The following is a 19,232-nucleotide window of genomic DNA, read 5'->3' as shown; positions in this document are numbered from 1 at the left end:
TGAGGGTCTCCCAAGCCACCCTGGCTAGGGCATCTGCTGTGCCATCAAGCCCACTCCAAAGAAAGTTTCTGATCGGTCTCCTGAGCTGAATGATGCAGTCCCTAGAATGGCACCAGCATGAACAAACAAACCAGGCCATGGCCAAGAGGACCTGGTTGACCACCACAACTCTAGAGGCAAGATCCAGCTTGGCTGAGCTCCAAAAAAGGAGCTTCCTCTTGATGCTCTCCAACACGGGAGCAAACTGTTGCGTGGAAGAAATATCGAAGCCGACCTGGCAGCCCAAATATCTGACAGGCACACCCCTCTGAACCCAAGTGAATCCTATGTCAAGCCCCCAAACGGGAGTGTCCTCATCACTGATCTAAAAGCCATTGGATCTATGCGAATTTATCTGCGCCCCTGTTGCTAAGCAAAATAAATCCAATGCTGTCCCGAAAGAAGTGAGCGTCTGTGGAGTGGCATCCAAGTAAACTGCTGTGTCATCTGCCAACTCACAAGTAGCTACTCTTCCCTTTTGATGGGAAGTCTCAGCCCAAAGATGTCAGCTTGAGATCTAACATAGATACTCATAGCTTCGGCCACGAATAAAAAAAGGAAAGGAGCAAGGGGACATCCTTGACGGACTGATCTCGAAATCTGAAATCTCTCACCCCTTACCCCACCAATAAGGACCTGGCTGTGGGCTGATCTGTACAAAGAGGAAACACCTCTGATCCAAGCATCAGTAAAGCCAAAACGTAGAAGGGTGCCCTCCAAAAAACCCCAATCTACTCTGTCATAAGCTTTCTCAAAATCCAAAAGTAGAATGAATAGATTCTGGCCACTCTGCATGGCCTACTCTGAAGCTTCCCAGAAAGAGAAAATGTTATAAAAAATGCTTCTGCCATGCACAAATCCCGTCTGAGTGTCATGAATAAGATCAGGGAGAAGGGGCTGCAATCGGAGGGTGATTGCCTTGGTCAGAATCTTGTAACAAGTTCCCAGAAGTGTGATAGGCCTCTACTGGGACACTAAATTTCTGCAACCTCCTTTCAGGATAAGGTGGATGAGACCCTCTGTAAACGACCCAGGCATCTCGCAAGAGTCCCAAATGGCCTGCAGGGCTGAAGTAAGAACAACAACACTGCCTTTGGGATTGCAGGCAGGCGAGAATCATATTGAAGGGGATTGCAAGACTTTTCAGCACTTTTGTTCGCCTCCCCTTCTATATGGCCTGGGGATGAGTGGCTTGGCTCACTCTTTCATGGCCCCAGGTTTTCTTCAAGAGACATGACTCGTCTTGGGCTCTACACATCTGACGACACCTTGTGGAGTCGTGCTCTTTAGAGGATGTTTCGGCCACTCTCTTCAAGGCTGCTCATTCCTCAGTTGACTCTCCATGGGAGGTTTTAGCTAGCATTGCAGCATGGCACATTTTGAGAGCCAGATGCATTGAGGCTATGGAGGGTTCTCAGGTTCACCCTTCTCAGATCTTGGCTAGTACTTGGACGGATACGATACACACTCTGATGGCCATATGGGCGGCCATGCAAGGATGCTCTCGAGCAGCCTCCTCCAAGAGAGTTACTTTTCTCAGGGATTGTGAATTTCAAGAGGGGATTCTTGTGTTTTCTTAGATCTTAGACTTTCTCAATCTACCATAGGATTAGAGGCATAGGATTAGAGGTTGATATATACGATAAACGTGAACAACCTGAATATAGTGGTTTACACATTATAAAAATGCCTCACATTGACTCAAACATTTCTGATTTGGCAAAATATGGAGTCATTTGATCCCAATTCCATAGATTTGCCCAACTTTGTACAACTAAGGAGTCTTTTATCACTCAATGTAGTAATTTGATCACTTTACTATTACACAAGAGGTATAATTCAAGGAAAATAATGAAAAAAGTTCGCACATTCTTAGATATGAAGTCTTTTATCTATGGTGTTTCGGCCTTAGGTTTGTTTAGAATGATTGAACATAAGCTGAAAACAAAAAGCGGGGAGCTGAATAGCCCGTTTTTCTTTTAGTTTCAAAAGAGAGTTTGTTTGAGTATACTTGTGCTTTCTAAGTTAGAAATGTATTTTTGCCTCTTTGCAGAAACGAGACATAAGTGTAAAGTGCCATTTAACTTTTTATGTTTTAAATTAGAGAGAGAGAGAGAGAGAGAGAGAGAGAGAGAGAGAGAGAGAGAAAGAAAGAGATTTTATTAAAGGTCCACGGAAGGCCATACATGGCCTATGGGACACAAAATCATCCGAAAGGAAAATACATCATCAACGATGCGCCAACTAGGTGGCCTCATCGTAATATAGCTAAGATGCCAAAAATGGCTACAAAATCCTAGATACAAAATGAAATGAAATAGAGTACAAAAAATGCCTAGATACAAAATGTAAAATATGAAATATGAGGAACATCGTCTTCCCTAAGGGGTCTGTGATCCAAAGAAATGATGGAAGTCATGGCCATCGACCATGCCTCCTGCCATGAGTGTGAAGATCTGGGCAAGTGTCAAGTGGGCTGCTGGCGGTGCCAAGTCTCCATGGAGCAATCTCCTCCGAAAATCTGCCATCATCCTCCGTCGTCTAGAAATAAACCGACGGGTACGGCCTCTGTGTAAGATCATCCTGCGGTGCTACCGGATCATGTCATATGTACATCGTCGGGGTGGAACCATCGGTGCTCTCTGGCAAGATGGGCTATCTCTATGCTCATGGTCCTGCGCCTCGTCCTGCTCCTCATGAATAACCAGGTCTCTGGCAGGGATGCGACGGTGCTCTCTGAGGAATCTCTCTCTGTATCTGGAAGAGAGAGAGAGAGAGAGAGAGAGAGAGAGAGAGAGAGAGAGAGAGAGAGAGAGAGAGAGAGAGAGAGAGTTTCTAGTTTTTTTTTTTTTTTTGAAAGTTTTTGTTTCTTGACTTGCTTGTTTATTTTTGCTTAAGTCACCTGCTTCGTTTCTTCTTTTTTCTTGTTTTCATTCTCTTTTGTTTATTTGACATATTTTGGTAAGCACTGGGTTTGCCCAAGAGACTCCGCGGGTCTTTAGAAACCCAGTATAGCTGCTTATGCTTGGGCACTGATGACGACATAAGTGTTGCTTTGCTTGCTAAGTATGTCTTCCTTTTGCTTTTCTTAAAAGTTTTTATTTACCTCTTTTTTCTTCTCTTTCATTTTCTCTTTTATTTTCTTTGTAGATTTTTGATCTTTAGAACAACAAAATTCTAAATTTGTATGATTGGACTTATTCTAGTCTTACAAAGGTATATTGAATTCTTGTAGGTGTGGAAGCCATTGAGTGATCTGGCCTGTGGTACATCGTCGATTCACAAGATACAATAAGGCTTGATGATCTGTGTAGAAGATAAAAGTTAGTAGCCAATAGATAGTGTTGAAATTTCTTCACGTTGTGTAGATCATTGCCAAAGCTTCTCTTTCTGTTGTGGTGTAATCCACCCTCGCATCATTTAGTTGTTTGCTTGCAAAGTATACTGGGTAGTCTTTGTTGTGCTTGCTCGGTTGACATAACACACTCCCTACTGCTTAGTTGGAACCATTAGTATGTACATGAAATTTTATCCCAATTTGGTGCTATTAGAACAGGGGTTGTGATCAATCTCTACTTGAGGGTTTCGAATGCTTGTTCACATTCATATGTCCAGATGAAGTTGACTATGAGCTTATATAGGGGCCCCCATGGCATACCTAAGTATGAACCTTCTATAGCATCCGTCATGGCCGATGAAGACTTAGGCACCCTTTGCATTTAGTGGGAGGTGTAGGCTCAAGTTTGTAAGCAGAATGTTGGAAGCCGTCACATTAACTATGAAATGAAAGTACAAAGTACAAAATAAAGGGATCCCTAGGATAGTATCCTAGTGATACCACTAGCACTAGGTGTCATAAGACACTAAAAGTACTAGGTGACCTAAGTGCCAATAACGAAAGCTACATGGCACATACCAGGGCCCAGAGGGCATCAATACGACGAGGAGATGATGGCCTACAAACCCCCCTCCATGGTATGGGCTGAAGTATTATGGAAACGTCTTAGCATACCTCGTGTTTTCTGGTCATGCTGGCACATGTTCTTCCCAAGGGATATAGCCACCTATGAATGTACAAGGTAGCCAGATCATGTAAGAAAGGGAACCATGTGTAAAGCCTGTCAAAAGACTTCAAACTTGGGACGAGGAACTGCCTTTGTAAACAGATCTGCTATGTTGTCCTCTGTGGGAAGGTAGGACAACTCTCTGTCTCCTGCTCACAACCGCTCTCGAACATAATGATAGTGAACCTCAATGTGCTTGGTACGCACATGAAACATTGGATTACGCGCAATGGCCAAAGCACTCTGGCGGTTAGTGTAGACCATGGTGGAGGATGTCTCATGGATACCAAGATGTGCAAGTAACTATCGAAGCCGGGCACACTCTACTAAAGTGGTGAAGGCTGCCCTGTACTCAGCCTCACAGTTGGATGTGGCAACTGTTCATTGCTTCTTGCTGAGCCAAGAGATACATGAACAGCCAAGCAAAAAACAGTCGCCGGTATGTGACACTCTGGTGTCGGAACAACCTGCCCAGTCACTATTCGTGTAAGCATGCATGGTAAGTGAACCCTGATCACCATACAAGAGGGCTAAATCCTAAGTGCCTTTGAGAGATCTGAAGACTGTCTTCACTGCCTGCCAATGCTGTGAACTGGGCATGTGCTTGAACTTGTTGAGATGGGATACTGCATACTGTAAGTAAGGTCTGGTGTGGCACAAGTAAATGAGACATCCAACAACCTGTTGGTAAAGGGTGATATTAGATGGTGGGCTCCCATCATGAGCTGAAAATTTGAAGCCAGGGTCCACTGGAGTAGAGATTGGCTTGCAATCCTCAAACTGAAAACGATCAAGGAGTTGTCCAATATACCTGGACTGTGACATCATAAGACCCCCCTCAACATGAGCAAATTGAATGCCCATGCCCAAATAATAGTGCAACTGTCCCATGTCTGAAATTTCAAAAGCTTGCTGCAAATCAGCCTTGAAAGCTGCAATATGCTGAGTATCAGGGCCCGTGATCAGCATGTCATCCACATATAAAATCAGCACTAAAAAATCAGATCCACTCCCATGGACATAAAGGGTGGGCTCTATTGGGATAATCTGAAAACCAGGGGAGAGTAAATGTGCATGAATTTTAGCATATCATGCCTTGGGTGCCTGCTTCACACCCTTAAGGGCTTTTCTCAGCCGGCATACCTTATTTTCAGAGCCAACAACCTCAAAGCCAGGAGGTTGTGTCCCATAAACTTCTTCCTGCACATCCACGTGAAGAAAGGAAGTCTTGATGTCAAGCTGGTGCACTTGCCAATGGTGATGGGCTGCAATGGCAATGACACATTTGATAGTAGTAATCCTGGAAGTGGGAGCAAAGGTCTCCTCAAAGTCAATGCCTTGTTGTTGGGCATACCCTTTTGCAGCAAGACGGGCTTTGTGTCGATCTATGTTGCCATCGGATTTCCTTTTTAATTTGTAGACCTACGGGGTACCAATGGCATGCTTGCCAGGAGGTAGATCTATTGACTCCCATGTGTCATTTTTGGCAATAGATTGTAGCTTAGCTCTCATTGCATCCATCCACTCTTTGCTGTCAAAAGCATCTTTATGGCACAAAGGCTCTTCATTGCAAGCTGTAGTAAGGAGTGCAAACTCAAGAAAGTGATCATGCATCTGTCTATTCCCTGATCTTTTCCGGGCAGCAAGAGGTTGATCTTGTTTGCTGTCCCTCAATTTGTCAAGAAGCCATTTGGGAATTCGCCTTTGCTGTCTATTGACTGGGAATTCGCCTTTGCTGTTTATTGACAGCTCTTTCTTCAATCACTGCATCATGAATATTGGGATCATTTGGTGCTGGAAGAGGAACCTGCAAATCAGCATGGGTTGCTGGCTGATTATTGCTTCTTGGAGGGCTTGCAGGAGGCTCATGTTGCCCATCAAAGTCCCCCCCAAGGGAAGAAGAGGTAACCAAGAGTCAAAGGCATCAAACATGTCAACTTTTGGCTTAGCTTTGCAGTCCACAAGAGGAGAAGCTGAATGTTCGGCAAAGATTACAGCTCTATTGACAATAATCGTCCCAGTATTTAGTTGGTACAACTGATACCCTCTGCTCTACTGGCTGTAACCAATAAATATGCATTTGATTGCCTTATCATCAAGCTTATGTCTCAGCTGAGATGGTACATGGACATATGCAAGAGACCCAAAAACTCTCATGTGTGAAAGTGAAGGCTTCTTGCCTTTCCATTCTTCATAAGGTGTAACAGTCCTCAATGCCCTTGTAGGTGATCTATTTAGCACATAGTTAGCACGCATCACTGTATCAAGCCAAAATTTATTGGGAAAGGACTTGGCCTTAAGCATGCATCTGGCCGTCTCCATAGTGGACCTGTTCTTTCTTTTAGGAATAGGATTATGCTGAGGAGTGTAAGGAGTGGTGCATGAGTGAACAATGCCCCGCGAAGACAAACGCATCAAACTCCTTTGACATATACTCTCCCCTCCTATCTATGTTGAGGGTGACAAGCTTGCATCTTGATTCATTCTCAACTATATTCAGCCACCTCTGAAAGCATGAGAACACTTCAGATTTGGCTTTTAAAGCATATACCCAGCAATATCTTGTGAAGTCATCAATTAGAGTCATGAAATATTTGTACCCACCAATGGCATTTGTCCTCATTGGGCCACAGACATCACTGTGCACTAGCTGCAATTTCCTTTGTGAGAATTTTGGACAATCTTTTTGAAAAGGAAACTGATGCATCTTACCCAAAAGAAACCCATTCTCTCATGCCAAAGATGAGTTTCAGCAAGCTGTGAATCTGAAATAGCAAATGCTTCAATAGAAAGTGCAGCTGAGTGATAGTCAAGGTGATAAAGCCCCTTTTTCAAAGTGCTAGTGAGAACTATGGCATTGTCATCATATACTAGGCATCTGTATGCATCTTCTTCTCCGAAGCAATGCGCTTCTTGCATTCTGAAATTTCATGCCCTGAATTGTGACAATAGTTGCATCTTTTCTTCTTTGACTTATCTGCTATATTTTGAGATACATTGGAGGTATTGCCCTTCTTAGGCGCATATTTAGGCTTGCCTGTAGGCTTGGAAGCCTTGCGTTTTGCTTTCTGTTGTGAAGCAAATGCATGATCGGGAATACTAGCTTGCCCATTAGCACGACTTTGCTCTTTCTGCAAAAGCAAAGTGACTAACTGATCAAATGAGTAGTGATAAGGATTTCCATTGGCTACAAGTCTAAGGGTTGTAGCGAACCCTTGATATGTGTCTAGCAGTCCATTCAATGTAGTGCTAACAAGCTGAGAATTAGGCACCACTTCATCAATATTTGCATGTTGCTCCATGAGGTCCTTGACCTTTGTTAAATATGCACTCATTGAGTCACTTTCCTGCATGCTGAGTTCGTGCAATTGTCTTCTCAAATATGCAGAACCTGTGCTTCATTGCGAACCTGATAAAGAGAAGCTAGCTTATCCCAAGCGTCCTTTGCTGTCTTGCATGACCGGATGTGTGGAATAATGATTCTCTTGCATGATAAGGCAATGCATGAGTGTGCATTTGCATCTCTGGAGTGCCATCTGATCTGAACATGAGTAGTAGTAGTAGTGACAGAGTACGAGAGGAAGAAGAGTCGGGAAGATTCCCCCCTGGAGGAGTGCCAGAAGTAGGGGCAGCCACTTGAGCATTGGTTGGCCTCAAATCAATACCTGAAACAAAGTTTCTTGCAACTAGGATATGCTTCATATGGTAGGACCACAAAGGATAGTTGGTGCCATCCAACTTATCATCTTTACAGAGACTGCCAAACAAATCATTGTTGTTGCCAACCATTGTAAAAAGCACAAGTAAAAGCGCACTGACCAAGTGATGTAAAAATAGCCTCAAGGCTTTCAACTGCAAATGTGACAAAATGAGATCACTGTAAATAGAAGCTAAGGCAAAAACCCCACAATCTGAAAGGGAAAAATGGTCAAAAAGAGGGCAACTTTGCAAATATGACTAAATGTCCTGCAATTTCTTGTCAATTTCACTGAAAACCGCCAATTTCAGATCAAAGCAGGTAAATGTTATTGCTATTTGATGCGATTTGACTGCAATGTCTTGCAAAAATGCCAAAATAGACCAATCTGACTACTAGAGATAACAAATGTCAGATTCTTTCACTCAAAATTGAGAGAAAAATTACCTGCAAATCTGCCAAAGGCCTTGTCCTTTGCAAAATTGAAGCTCAATGTAAAAAGCCCTAATTTCTAAAGGACAAAAGAAGCCAAATTAAGGAAAAGGCCCCAAAAATTGATGCAAATTGACAATCTGACATCAAAGCACTCAAAAGCCCCAATTTTGTCGATGAAATCGAGCCAACAAATGGCAAATACCATAGAACTCCAAAAACTGCGAGCGAAGGAGCAAACATCACTGCAAAAACTTCAAATGTGACACAAGAGCGCCAAATTTCAACTGTCGTTGACAATATGACTGCAAATATGAGCCAATGGGGTGCAAAGGTGAATGAAGGATTTTGCACGTTGTACGGTGCCACGCAAGCTGTGCGGATGAACGCCCAAATTTGATGCAAGTTGAAACAAATATGAGCCAATGGGGTGCAAAGGTGAACGGAGAATTTTGCAAGTTGTACGGTGCCACGCAAGCTGTACGGATGAATGCCCAAATCTGACGCGAGTTAAAACAAATCTGATGCATGCTTGTAAGGAAGATTAGTGTAGGGTTGTACGGAAGATTGGCGCAGGACTGTATAGAAGATTTGCAGAAATCGTACAAGCGTTCTCACAGCTGGTGATGCAAAACGTAGATGACTTATGATGCCTCCATGGAGCTGTGCAAGGGTGGGCAAGTAGAGGAGGGGAAGAAGCACTAGGAGCAAGAACTTCTCTGATACCACTGTAGGCTCAAGGAAGCGGAAGGAGATACAAACGTGGAGCAGAACGCTGAAAGTCGTCACATCAACAACTATGAAATGAAAGTACAAAGTACAAAATAAAGGGGAACCCTAGGACAATGTCCTAGTGGTACCACTAGTACTAGGTGTCATAAGACACTAAAAGTACTAGGTGACCTAAGTGCCAATAACTAAAGCTACATGGCACATACTAGGGCCTAGAGGGCATCAATACGACCGGGAGATGATGGCCTACAAGCGGGGAAGTTGCATGATGATCTTTATTTTGTCCATGTCAATTGCAATCCCATGTCGAGAGACTATGTGTCCCAAGACTACTCCATGTGTGCCCAGGAATTGACATTTGAGAGGATTTAAAGAGATTTCATACTCCCTAGATTTTTTTAGTACTTCTTTAGTACTTCTTCAAGGCATTTCAAGCGATCCTTCTCTCCTGAATGTATGCACAAGTCATCGAGGAAGACTTGTAGGAATTTGTTCAGGAATGCTTTGAAGGCGGTGTACATGGCCCTTTGAAAAGTTGCTGGGGCATCGCATAATCCAAATGGCTTGACTTTGTATGCGAAAATTCCCTATTCAGTGACAAATGCTGTCTTTGCTTGATTTGCAGGAATGCTTTGAAGGCGGTGTACATGGCCCTTTGAAAAGTTGCTGGGGCATTGCATAATTCAAATGGCTTGACGTTGTATGCGAAAATTCCCTATTCAGTGACAAATACTGTCTTTGCTTGATTTGCAGGAGCGAGCTAGACTTGGTTGTATCTGCTGAACCCATCCGAAAAGCTATACACTTTAGACCCAGCTACCCTTTCTAAAACTGTTTCAGTCAAAGGTAGGGGATAATGATCTCTGATTATTGCTACATTGACATTCTTGAGATTCATGCATTTTCTGAGCTTTCTTGTTTTTCTTAGGAACAATCACAATTGGTGACACCCAATCGGTATGCGCGATCTCATAAATGAAACCGGCATCCAATAACTTTTCTAGTTCTTCATAGATATGGGTACCATACTTGGGATTTATTCTTGTAGGGTCCACATACCTTAGGTTTGGATCCTTCCCTAATCGGTATAGTATGTACTGCAGCGTCAGGGGAAATTCCTTTCATTTCCTTGTAGTACCAAGCCATGCAATCTCTATATTCCATCAGTAATGCTTTTAATTCATTTTCTACTTCTAGAGTGAGTTGTTTGCCGATATATACAAGCTTTTTTCCTTCTCTATCCAAGGCAAGATTCAATTTTCTTGTCTTGGTTGGTCTTTCATATACTGGGGTATCCTCAATAATCTGTTTCTGTGAGCTCTAATTCCCTGACTACCTTGGGCATTGCTATTGTTGCTTCTCCCCTGGTGTAGTTTTTGAAGTAATTGGGTTCCCTTAGGCCATTATGGCACTTTGAGGTGCTTGCTGGGTTGCCAGCTCTACTAGATTTTGTGGAAGATGTTTGGTCCAATTCAGCTGTGTGCACTTTTTGTGTGAGTATTCACCATTTCACTCTTCATTCTCACATTGGGTTTGAACTTGCAAAGTTTTTTGCTTTATGAGACTAGTGAGGATTTTCTGTTGGAGTCTCACTTCTGAGGAGTGGTTCTTTGGCCATGCATGCATCTTGGCCTCCCATAAATGATTGTTTTAACAGATTATAAGATGAATCATTCCCAATGGGAATAGTGTACTTACGGAGAGAGATAAGGACATTATCCATGGTCTTACCTAGTGTCTTCTTAAAGTTAGCACTCTGGTCAAAAGAGCTCAAAATATCCAATGAAACCCATTGGTGAGGGGAGTTAGCACAATCACGATAGATTTTCCATGGATAAGTCTTTAAAAAAACTGGAGAGGGATTATAAGCAAGAAGGAAAGCTCTCAAGTGAGACTTAGGATGGAATCTCATTTCAAATTTAGGAACTTAGTTGCTTTTGTGGGGTTTGTCAAATACGATTCCACCACTCTGGTCTACGTTGTTCATTAAAGTGCTTTATCTTGGCCTTTTGGTGCTTCACACCCTCCTTTTTACTCGATTGCTATTGGCTAGTGTTGGAGGGTCTATCTTGGGGTATTTTACGGCCATCAGTGCTTGTTGGAATACTAAGTCATTGTCAAATACTTGACCTTTCAATGTGGCATTATCGGCTTTTGTTTCTAGGTCCCAATCAAAGTTTGCACCATAGTCTTTAATTATGGCCTCTTTAGGATCACTGTCCCATTGAACATTTGCCAGGAAGAATGGCACTTCCACCTCTTTTGATTCGTCGTCCCAGATTGGTGCTTCTAGTTGGATCATTTGTGCATCCACATCTGGCAACATTTTTTTCCCCCAAAAAGATCACTTCATTGAGTATGAATGAAAACCACATCTGGCAACATTAGATGTGTTGTTTTACAATTATCTATTGGGGCCAATGCCTGTATCCAATTATCAATGTGACTTTGCGTATCCCCTTCTATGGGTTTCAATACATTTGCATGCAAAGGGAATGTATGACTGGTGGCTGTAGTGGAAGAAGTGTCCTCAATATTTCTGGGAATAGTGGGTTTGATTTTTCCTATTCCCAAATTGATATTGATAGCGGTTTCTCTGTTTTGGATTGTGATTCGATTAGTGCCCCAATCGTAGAGTACTGAAGCTTTGCGAAGCCATGGTCTTTCCAACGATATCTGATATGTTGTCGATCCCTTGGGAAGATTCAAGATAGTAATTTTTGTTTGCACATTGTCAACGATGCTCAGTGGCTTCATTTTAGTGTGGTCGGCTAGGCGGATGTTGAATGTAGCCTTCTGCATTGGAGATAACCATTCTTCATAAAGATCTCTTGCTAAAATGTTTACATCGGCTCCACCGTCCACTATTTCAAGGTATTGGCACCGAATTTTACTGAAACAATCTTATCTTCTTCTTCAAGTGGGGGAAAGCATTGTGAAGATTCTATCCATCTCTTGAAACTCTCCCACATTGTAGGGAAATTTCTCAGTAAGGTTCCAATTGGCATCGTGATGGGGCAGCTTATCAAGCTGGCTAGTGCAGTACCATCCAATTGGGGATATATTGCCTGTTGCTCCATTACCTTTTGGAAGATGTGGGGATCAATCACTGTGTCATTGCTGGGTAATGAGGGTGCTCTAACCTCTGCTGCTGCCATCTTGTGTGTCTCAAATTTATCTTTCTCCTGTTGGTATTGTACGTAGATATGCTGGGCATGGCCTCATTGAGTTGTGGGATTTGTGAGGCTTGTTTTACTAGAGGGCTCTTGAGTGGAAAGGAGTCTTTTCCTTGTCTCTTCTTTTGGCAACCGTGTTATGACCAAGAGTGGCTATGATACCACACTTTGTGTAGCCACATTGTGATTTTCCACACTAATCATCCCCGGGGTACATCAGGTTTTATTTCATTGGTTAGTTGAGGCTTTGCTCTGAGTGGGTAGTCCATGCACGCATGCCCAACTCCACCATCTCTGCATACAGGTTGAAATAAAACGTGATTACCCTTGTGTGGGGATTCCCGCTATGCGGTGGTTTTCCCTACAACCAGAACACTTGATGGGTGTTTGATATGTGGTTGGCCTTATATACAAGAATGAGTCCCTTTGTACCTTCCATGTAGTACATTGGATACTCATGTTCATACTTGTATTGTGGTTCCAGTTCTTCAAGTTGGAGTTGTTGCACTAGAACTACTGGCAAGATTGGGGACTCGAGAGGATATTGCGGAGTTGGGATTTCTCAATAGTTGAGGCACCTATGTCCTCATCGGGATGGGATTGAGCCGTGGCACTTGTGCATTGACTACTAGTGCTGGCTGCCGATATACTGGGATTAGCGCTCATTGGTACTGTTGGGGTCGGGGTTGTGTAATCCTCATATTGTAGAAGTAGGTGTTTACATCATGGCATGCGGCATTGCAAATGACACACCATAACCTTGGGGGTTGAGCCACCTCTGGTGGGTTGAGTCTTTTCCTTAGGATTGGGTACTCATTGGCCATGTGGTTGGCCATACAGTGTGGGTACCAGACATTCTCTCATCTTGGGTACTGTTGTGGCTGAGAGACATGCAACTTTTGCTTTGTTGGCTACTATTGTAGAAGCAGGTGTTTACTTCATGGCCCGCAACATTGCAAATGGCACACCATAACCTTGGGGGTTGAGCTACCTCTGGTGGGTTGACTCTGTTCCTTAGGATTGGGCACTCATTGGCTGTGTGGATGGCCATACAGTGTGGGCACCAGACATTCTCTCACCTTGGTTACTGTTTTGGCTGAGAGACATCTAACTTTTGCTCTATGGCCTGCATCATGTCATCTTTGAGCTTCATGGTCATGTCCGAGAGTCAATCTTCTTCAGCTGATTGTGTATTGGATCTAGATTTGCCTTTCTTGGAGTGTCTATCCTTACCGTCATCACTCTCAGAGTTAGAATCTGTCCTTCCATCCTCTATTAATTACGGCCGCATGAGCAGCATTGAATGCTTTACCGCGGCTTATCTTTCTCATGTCCTTTCGGACCTTCTTCCTTAGGCCGGCAATGAATCAAGCTGTCAGGTACTTATCGAGACGTGGGTCACACTTTGCAATTAGGCGCTTCATTTTGCGTACATCTTCCCTGCGACCTTGTTCGAGCTTGCTCAGTTAGAGAGCGGGATCATCTTAAAGTCTTTCCGTTTGGAACCACCTCTTGAATTCGGTTTGGAGTTGTTCCATCTAGCTCGTTCTTCCACCAAGAGATCGCAATACCATTTAGAGGCTTCGTCATTTAAGGCCATGGGGAACCATGCTACCTTGGTTTCATTTGATTGATCCCCTCCATCTTGACATGTGGCATCAAAATGCTAGAGGAATCTTGCTGGATTGCCCTGGCCATTGTATTTGCAAGTTTTAGTTTGCCCAGGGGTCTCCTGTGTTGATTGTTATTGTGTTGGTCATACTTAGAGCTCAAATAGGTTGGACTTCCATCGTGCATCCTCTGGTCAACCTTTGCTCTGTGTGTGGTCTCTGTTTTTCTTTGTGTGTACCAGGCCATGCTAACCCCTCTCTTTGCTAGTCGTGTGCATGACTCTAGTGCCAACCTCATCCAGCTAGGCAAAGCCCAAACCTTGTTAAGCTATGTCCTCGTCTAAAAGATGGCCTCAATCTACAGTGGTGTCATGGCAAACTCTGCCCGATGAGGACCAAAGGGCTTACTTCGAATCATCTGGGATCCCGGCTTATCGATTCAAGAGTGGGCCGCATTGATTGGCTCCAATGTCACTGTTGAAGTCCTCTGATACTTCTTCTATGCTGACCTAGCAATGCAGATGCTCATAAATTGTGGTCATGGCAACCATTTAGTCTCTAGGTACTCCTAGTTCTCCTCCACAAGTTGAGTCTAGGAACTGTATTACTAGCCATAGTGATGGTAATGAAGCAAAAATATAAGTCCTCTCCTGATAATCAGATGAGGATGCACAAGGTCACCCAATGACGTGGTATTGTGCGCTTGCAAAAAATAGGCTGGAAAGATCTTCAGCCCATATGCTGAAACTTGGCAGTAATAATTCTACCATTTTTTAGGTTCCAATTTAGCATCCTCTCAGACAAGGATCCCTTATGTGTAACTGAGTTGGACATGTAGCGAAGCTGTTCCCTCTCCTACCTTTTACGCATCTGTGTGCAAGTAAATCTTAATCAATCGCCTTGTCATTTGATCACCTTCGTAATCCCGGTTAATATCATTTATGGAGAAGAAATGGACAGTTGCAACACTATCACTGATCTTGGCATTTGTTCACAACTTGCCCTCCTGGCATCGACTCATTCTACAATCCAATTATAGCCTAATAAATCTGCATGCCTAGAGCATCCCTTTGTTCATAGTCCTAGATGATGTCCTTCAAAGCGATCTTCTTGACCTATGACTATTGAAGTCCCTTGGTCTCAAAAAAGCCTTCCTCTTCCAACTATGCTTTGAACATTGGCATTGGGTGGTGATGTGAAGATCATTGGCACATTCTTGTAGGCTTCTATTACTTCCCTCCATTATTTAGACATGAGTAATTATAGGAGGAAAAATATGACATTCAACTTGTTCTCATTGCAACCTGTAACTACAATGTGCAAAACTTTTTCCGATAGAAGTTGATATACATGGTTATCAACATATGATCCTTGAGCACTTGTGAATGATAGGTGTCATTACACATGCACCTGTTGATGCTCCCACTGGTCAAAAGATATATGTCTACTGCTGGATTACAAATGGCCATAAATGGTGCTGATAGACACAATTGTATGTCAATATAGAGAATTAAGTTTCCTAGGTGTCTCCAAGTTTCATGGCACTGCACACATAATGAGCAACAACCAATGGGGTCCCTCTCATGTTACATATTACATTTTATTCTCCTTTTAGTGCTGTTTTCGGGCCCATAGGCTGTGCTGGCAGCAGGCCTTAACACAAACCTCATCGTCATTGTCATCTTCTCCTCTCTCTTCCCCTCCTTCCTTTTCCTTCTCTTTGTCTCTGTCTCCCCCTCCTCTCATCCTCTCTGTCATTTTCCTTGTCCCATTTTTTGTATTGGGTCCATCTTACATCTTAGGGTAAAAACTGGGTTTACATAATATATTTCACAATCTTTTGGAACAAAATAGCAGCTTATGCCTTGGTACCAATAATAACGCAAGCTTAACTTTGCTTAAAAATTTCTATTTTCTAGTTTAGCCATATACTTTTTACCTTTTTTTGAGAATTACCTTGATATGTAATATTGTATATCTTCCAGTCATGTAAAGGAGACTTTGAGAGTGCCTTCCTGAATTACTACCGAGTCATATCTCCTTAGTGCATTTATTAGTGCTAACTATTGCAAAAACACATTATTTCAAAACTTGTTTGATGTTTTCTTCAATTAAACCACTTCGTACTTTCCAAACAAAACATTCCACAAGTCAATTCAGTAGGACAGTGAAATAGCTGAAAAACTCCACCTCACCTACTTCATTTGTTAAACAACAGAAGAAGACAGTGCAAACCTTATTATACTTTCAACAAGTGATTCTTTAGGAAGCATCATCTAGCGCGTCTAAAATGCTCTCTCGATAGCCAAGGATATGGAAGGGTGAATGTAACAAGGTATTAAAAACCAGGTAAGTTAATAGTTGCTAAGTGATAAATCACATTGTCTTCCATTAGTCTATAATATAATATGGATCACGATGGCTAAAGAAGATATACCAGTAGTATGTAAATTGCACCTACCTTTGGGTGGTTGATGGCTTAAAAGTGGAATGTAGCTAGGGTTTTGGCTTTATGAGTAGGATTCGTGATGTCAAGATCACACTGGTCCTGTCTTTGTTAGCCGTCCTTGGTATCTGAGGGGATGGGCTGTGGGAATTGTGGCGAGTGGGAGACCCGTTTGTGACTGTATATCCATTAATGGCATGTCTTCAGTGCTGCAAGTCACAAAAAGAAGCAATTTATATTACGTAGAGTGGCTCCAAGAGTATCCTTTGAAACAGTAATGCAAGCCTTACATCTAGGGCTGAGTATCAATTCAGGCAAGAAGTGTCGTGTTGACGAGTGCGGTACTTCATCATCAAGGTATTGTAGTGTGCAATTTACTGACTGATGGAATCGCCTATTAGTGTGCTGCTGAATATGTAGTATCACTACTAGAAAATAACAAGTTTTTTGCTTTCAACAAATAGGACGTATTATGATTCAATTTGTAGTGCGTTCTTCTCATCTGCCTAAGGAATCAATGATTCCATTTCGATCTGTTGAGGAGGAGAGGAAATTGGTTTGAATTCATTTCCTTTTTGCTCTTTGCAAAATTTTCATGGATATCCTGTTGTGGTCATAAACATACAAAGATATCCTGTTGTGATCCAAATGCAAAGGTATCCTGTTGTGATCCAAATGCAAAGATCTTGATTTTGAATTTATAGATCATACCGGTTAGGAATACTCTATCTCAGTGGCACTCATGTATCACTGATTATTGGTCAAAGCATGTTTCTTTATGTGGAAGGATAATGTCATAGATAGATTAATAGCTATAACTTGAAAAGTTATTACAAGTGTTGAAGTTGATGGTGTTTATGGTTTTTTTGTAAAACCAATTCAGACAATAAAATGTTGTGAACATAAAGTTATTGTGCATCCATGTAGTTTAGTGCATTAGTTTGATATGTTCTTTAGATTTTTCAGTGGATAGAGCTAGAACTTCAAAAAATGTACACCATTTGCATGTAGACCGTGCTAACACTATGTTTGTTTTGCTGTATTTGGTTTAGGGGAGTGGTTTGGAGTACAAGAGAAGGCTCCAATCGCAGTTGTCCATTTGGAGATCCTAGAGGCAGCTGGCTTAAAACCGTCAGATCTAAATGGTATGCTTGAAAACCATCAAGCAACAAACTATCTATGAGTTATCTTTCTTGCATAGCTTAGACATGGGATGTGGCTTAAAACCGTCAGATCTAGATGGTATGCTTGAAAACCATCAAGCAACAAACTATCTATGAGTTATCTTTCTTGCATAGCTTAGACATGGGATGTGGCTACGTCTTTAAACTATCTTCCAGATTCGGATTTGCAAGAAGGGAGATGGAGGATTGCTCGTCGTCACCTGTTGCTCACTAGGCTCATCTCCCTCCCCCGTCCGCTCTTGTCCCATACTCCCATTTCTGCTTCGCCTTTATTTCCGTGTGCTTCCATCCCGGACAGCAGTCTGCGGCTTTTCCATACTTCTGTGCAGTCCTCTACCCATCCATTCCATCCTATACTTATGTACGGTTCCCACTGCTGCTCCCGCCTTCTGCCCTCCACTGCCCTTCCACCCTCGCCTCTTGCCTCTTCCATACAACAATATGGCTGTCCGTACTTCTATATGGATATTGTTTCTGTTCACCGGCTGCCGTCCCCGCTTTCTACACTCGACTAACCCTACGCCCTTGCCTTTTGCTGCTTCCGTACCAACAACATTGTAGGCTAGGGCAAGCAATGGAAGTTCAAAGAATGAAGCAGTGGAAGCAAAAACGAGCTGCTGTAATGAATTGTTGCAATAGAGAAAAGAGCACAAAGTACACCCTCTATGATGAAACCCTTGGCACTAATTGTACTAACTGGTACATGACCTAACGGTACCAAGTGTCCTAAGTACCTATAACTAGGCCTACAAGGCACATACCAAGGGATGAGTGGCACTTATGGATAGCCCATAGAATGGCCTATTGTGACATCAAAATACCCCCCTCTATGAGCCAACTGCAAGCTAGCTGCTTCTCCTCCCCTTGAAGCTCTGCTGCCCCCTCTGTCAGTCCCTTCCTCACCCTCCTCCTCGCTAGGCCCCCCCCTGTCCCTCCCCCCCCTCGCTGCCCTCCCCCCCCCTCGCTGCCTTCTCCCTCCCCCCCCCCCCCCCCTCGCTGCCCTCTCCCCTCCCTCGCAGCCCTCCCTCGCTGCCCCTCCCCACCCGCCTGCTGCCTCTCCTCCCCCTCGCTGCCCTCTCCCCCCACCCGCCTCCCCTTGCGCCTCCCTTCCCTACCTGCCTGCTGCCCACTCCCCTCCCCCCCGCCTACTGCCCCTGCCTTCCCCGCCCCCCTCCTTTCCCCCCCGCCCCCTCCCTCCCTCTCCCCCGCCCCCTCCTACACCCCTGCTTGCTGCCCTCTCCCCCCTCGCCTACTGCCCTCCCTGCCCACCAAGCCCTCCCTACCCCCCCTCCTCCCCCCTCGCCTTCTGCTCCTGCCCTCCCTGCCCCCCCCCCTCCCCGCGCCCCCTCCCTCCCTCTCCCCTGCTCCCTCCTTTACCCCCGTCCGCTCCCCTCTTCCCCCTTGCCTGCTGACCCTATCCCTCCCCTCCCCTCCCCCCCCGCCTACTCCTACACCCCACTACCTACCCGCACCCCTCCCTCCCTCTCCTCCTTCGCCTCTTCCTACCCCCTGCTGCCTAAACCCACCCCTACTGCCTCTCCCTTCTCCCCCCCGCCTTCCTCCTCTCTCTTCTCCTCCCTCCTCACCACCTTTTCCTCTCCTTCTTGCGCCCTTGTTCGAGGGCATCTTGGGCAGCATTTCCATGGACGGAGTATTTTCAGTGTTTGAAATGGCCTTTTCACTTAGATTGGCGAATGGATCCCCATTTAGCCAATCTTCGTCCACTCCCACCGACTGCGAGAACCGTCATATTTTCAGAAGGCGAGTTGCAGCAGCTCAAAAAAGATGTGGAGCTTGAGGGCTCCACATCGCTTTTCGCCCGCATCTTTGGGTCACACCCTTTCAGATCACA

At 44.0% G+C, this 19,232-nt stretch overlaps 1 protein-coding gene across 2 annotated transcripts in view; it reads left to right on the top strand.

Moving 5' to 3' along the window:
• The window catches only part of LOC147887707 (C2 domain-containing protein At1g53590-like), a 122,863-nt gene that overhangs the window by 81,604 nt on the left and 22,027 nt on the right, over positions 1–19,232 (top strand). For both annotated transcript variants that reach the window (XM_087393477.1, XM_087393478.1), the window contains one exon: positions 17,249–17,341. In XM_087393477.1, coding sequence (XP_087249603.1) covers positions 17,249–17,341 — 93 coding nt within the window. The remainder of the gene's footprint in view (positions 1–17,248; positions 17,342–19,232) is intronic.

Source organism: Dipteris shenzhenensis, chromosome 22, assembly GCF_047967505.1.
Source record: "Dipteris shenzhenensis isolate YYH24624 ecotype China chromosome 22, Dip_SZ_1.0, whole genome shotgun sequence".
NCBI classification, from domain to species: domain Eukaryota; kingdom Viridiplantae; phylum Streptophyta; class Polypodiopsida; order Gleicheniales; family Dipteridaceae; genus Dipteris; species Dipteris shenzhenensis.
The sequence above is the reverse complement of the archived record's forward strand: the minus strand, read 5'-3'. Positions and strand labels throughout refer to the sequence as shown.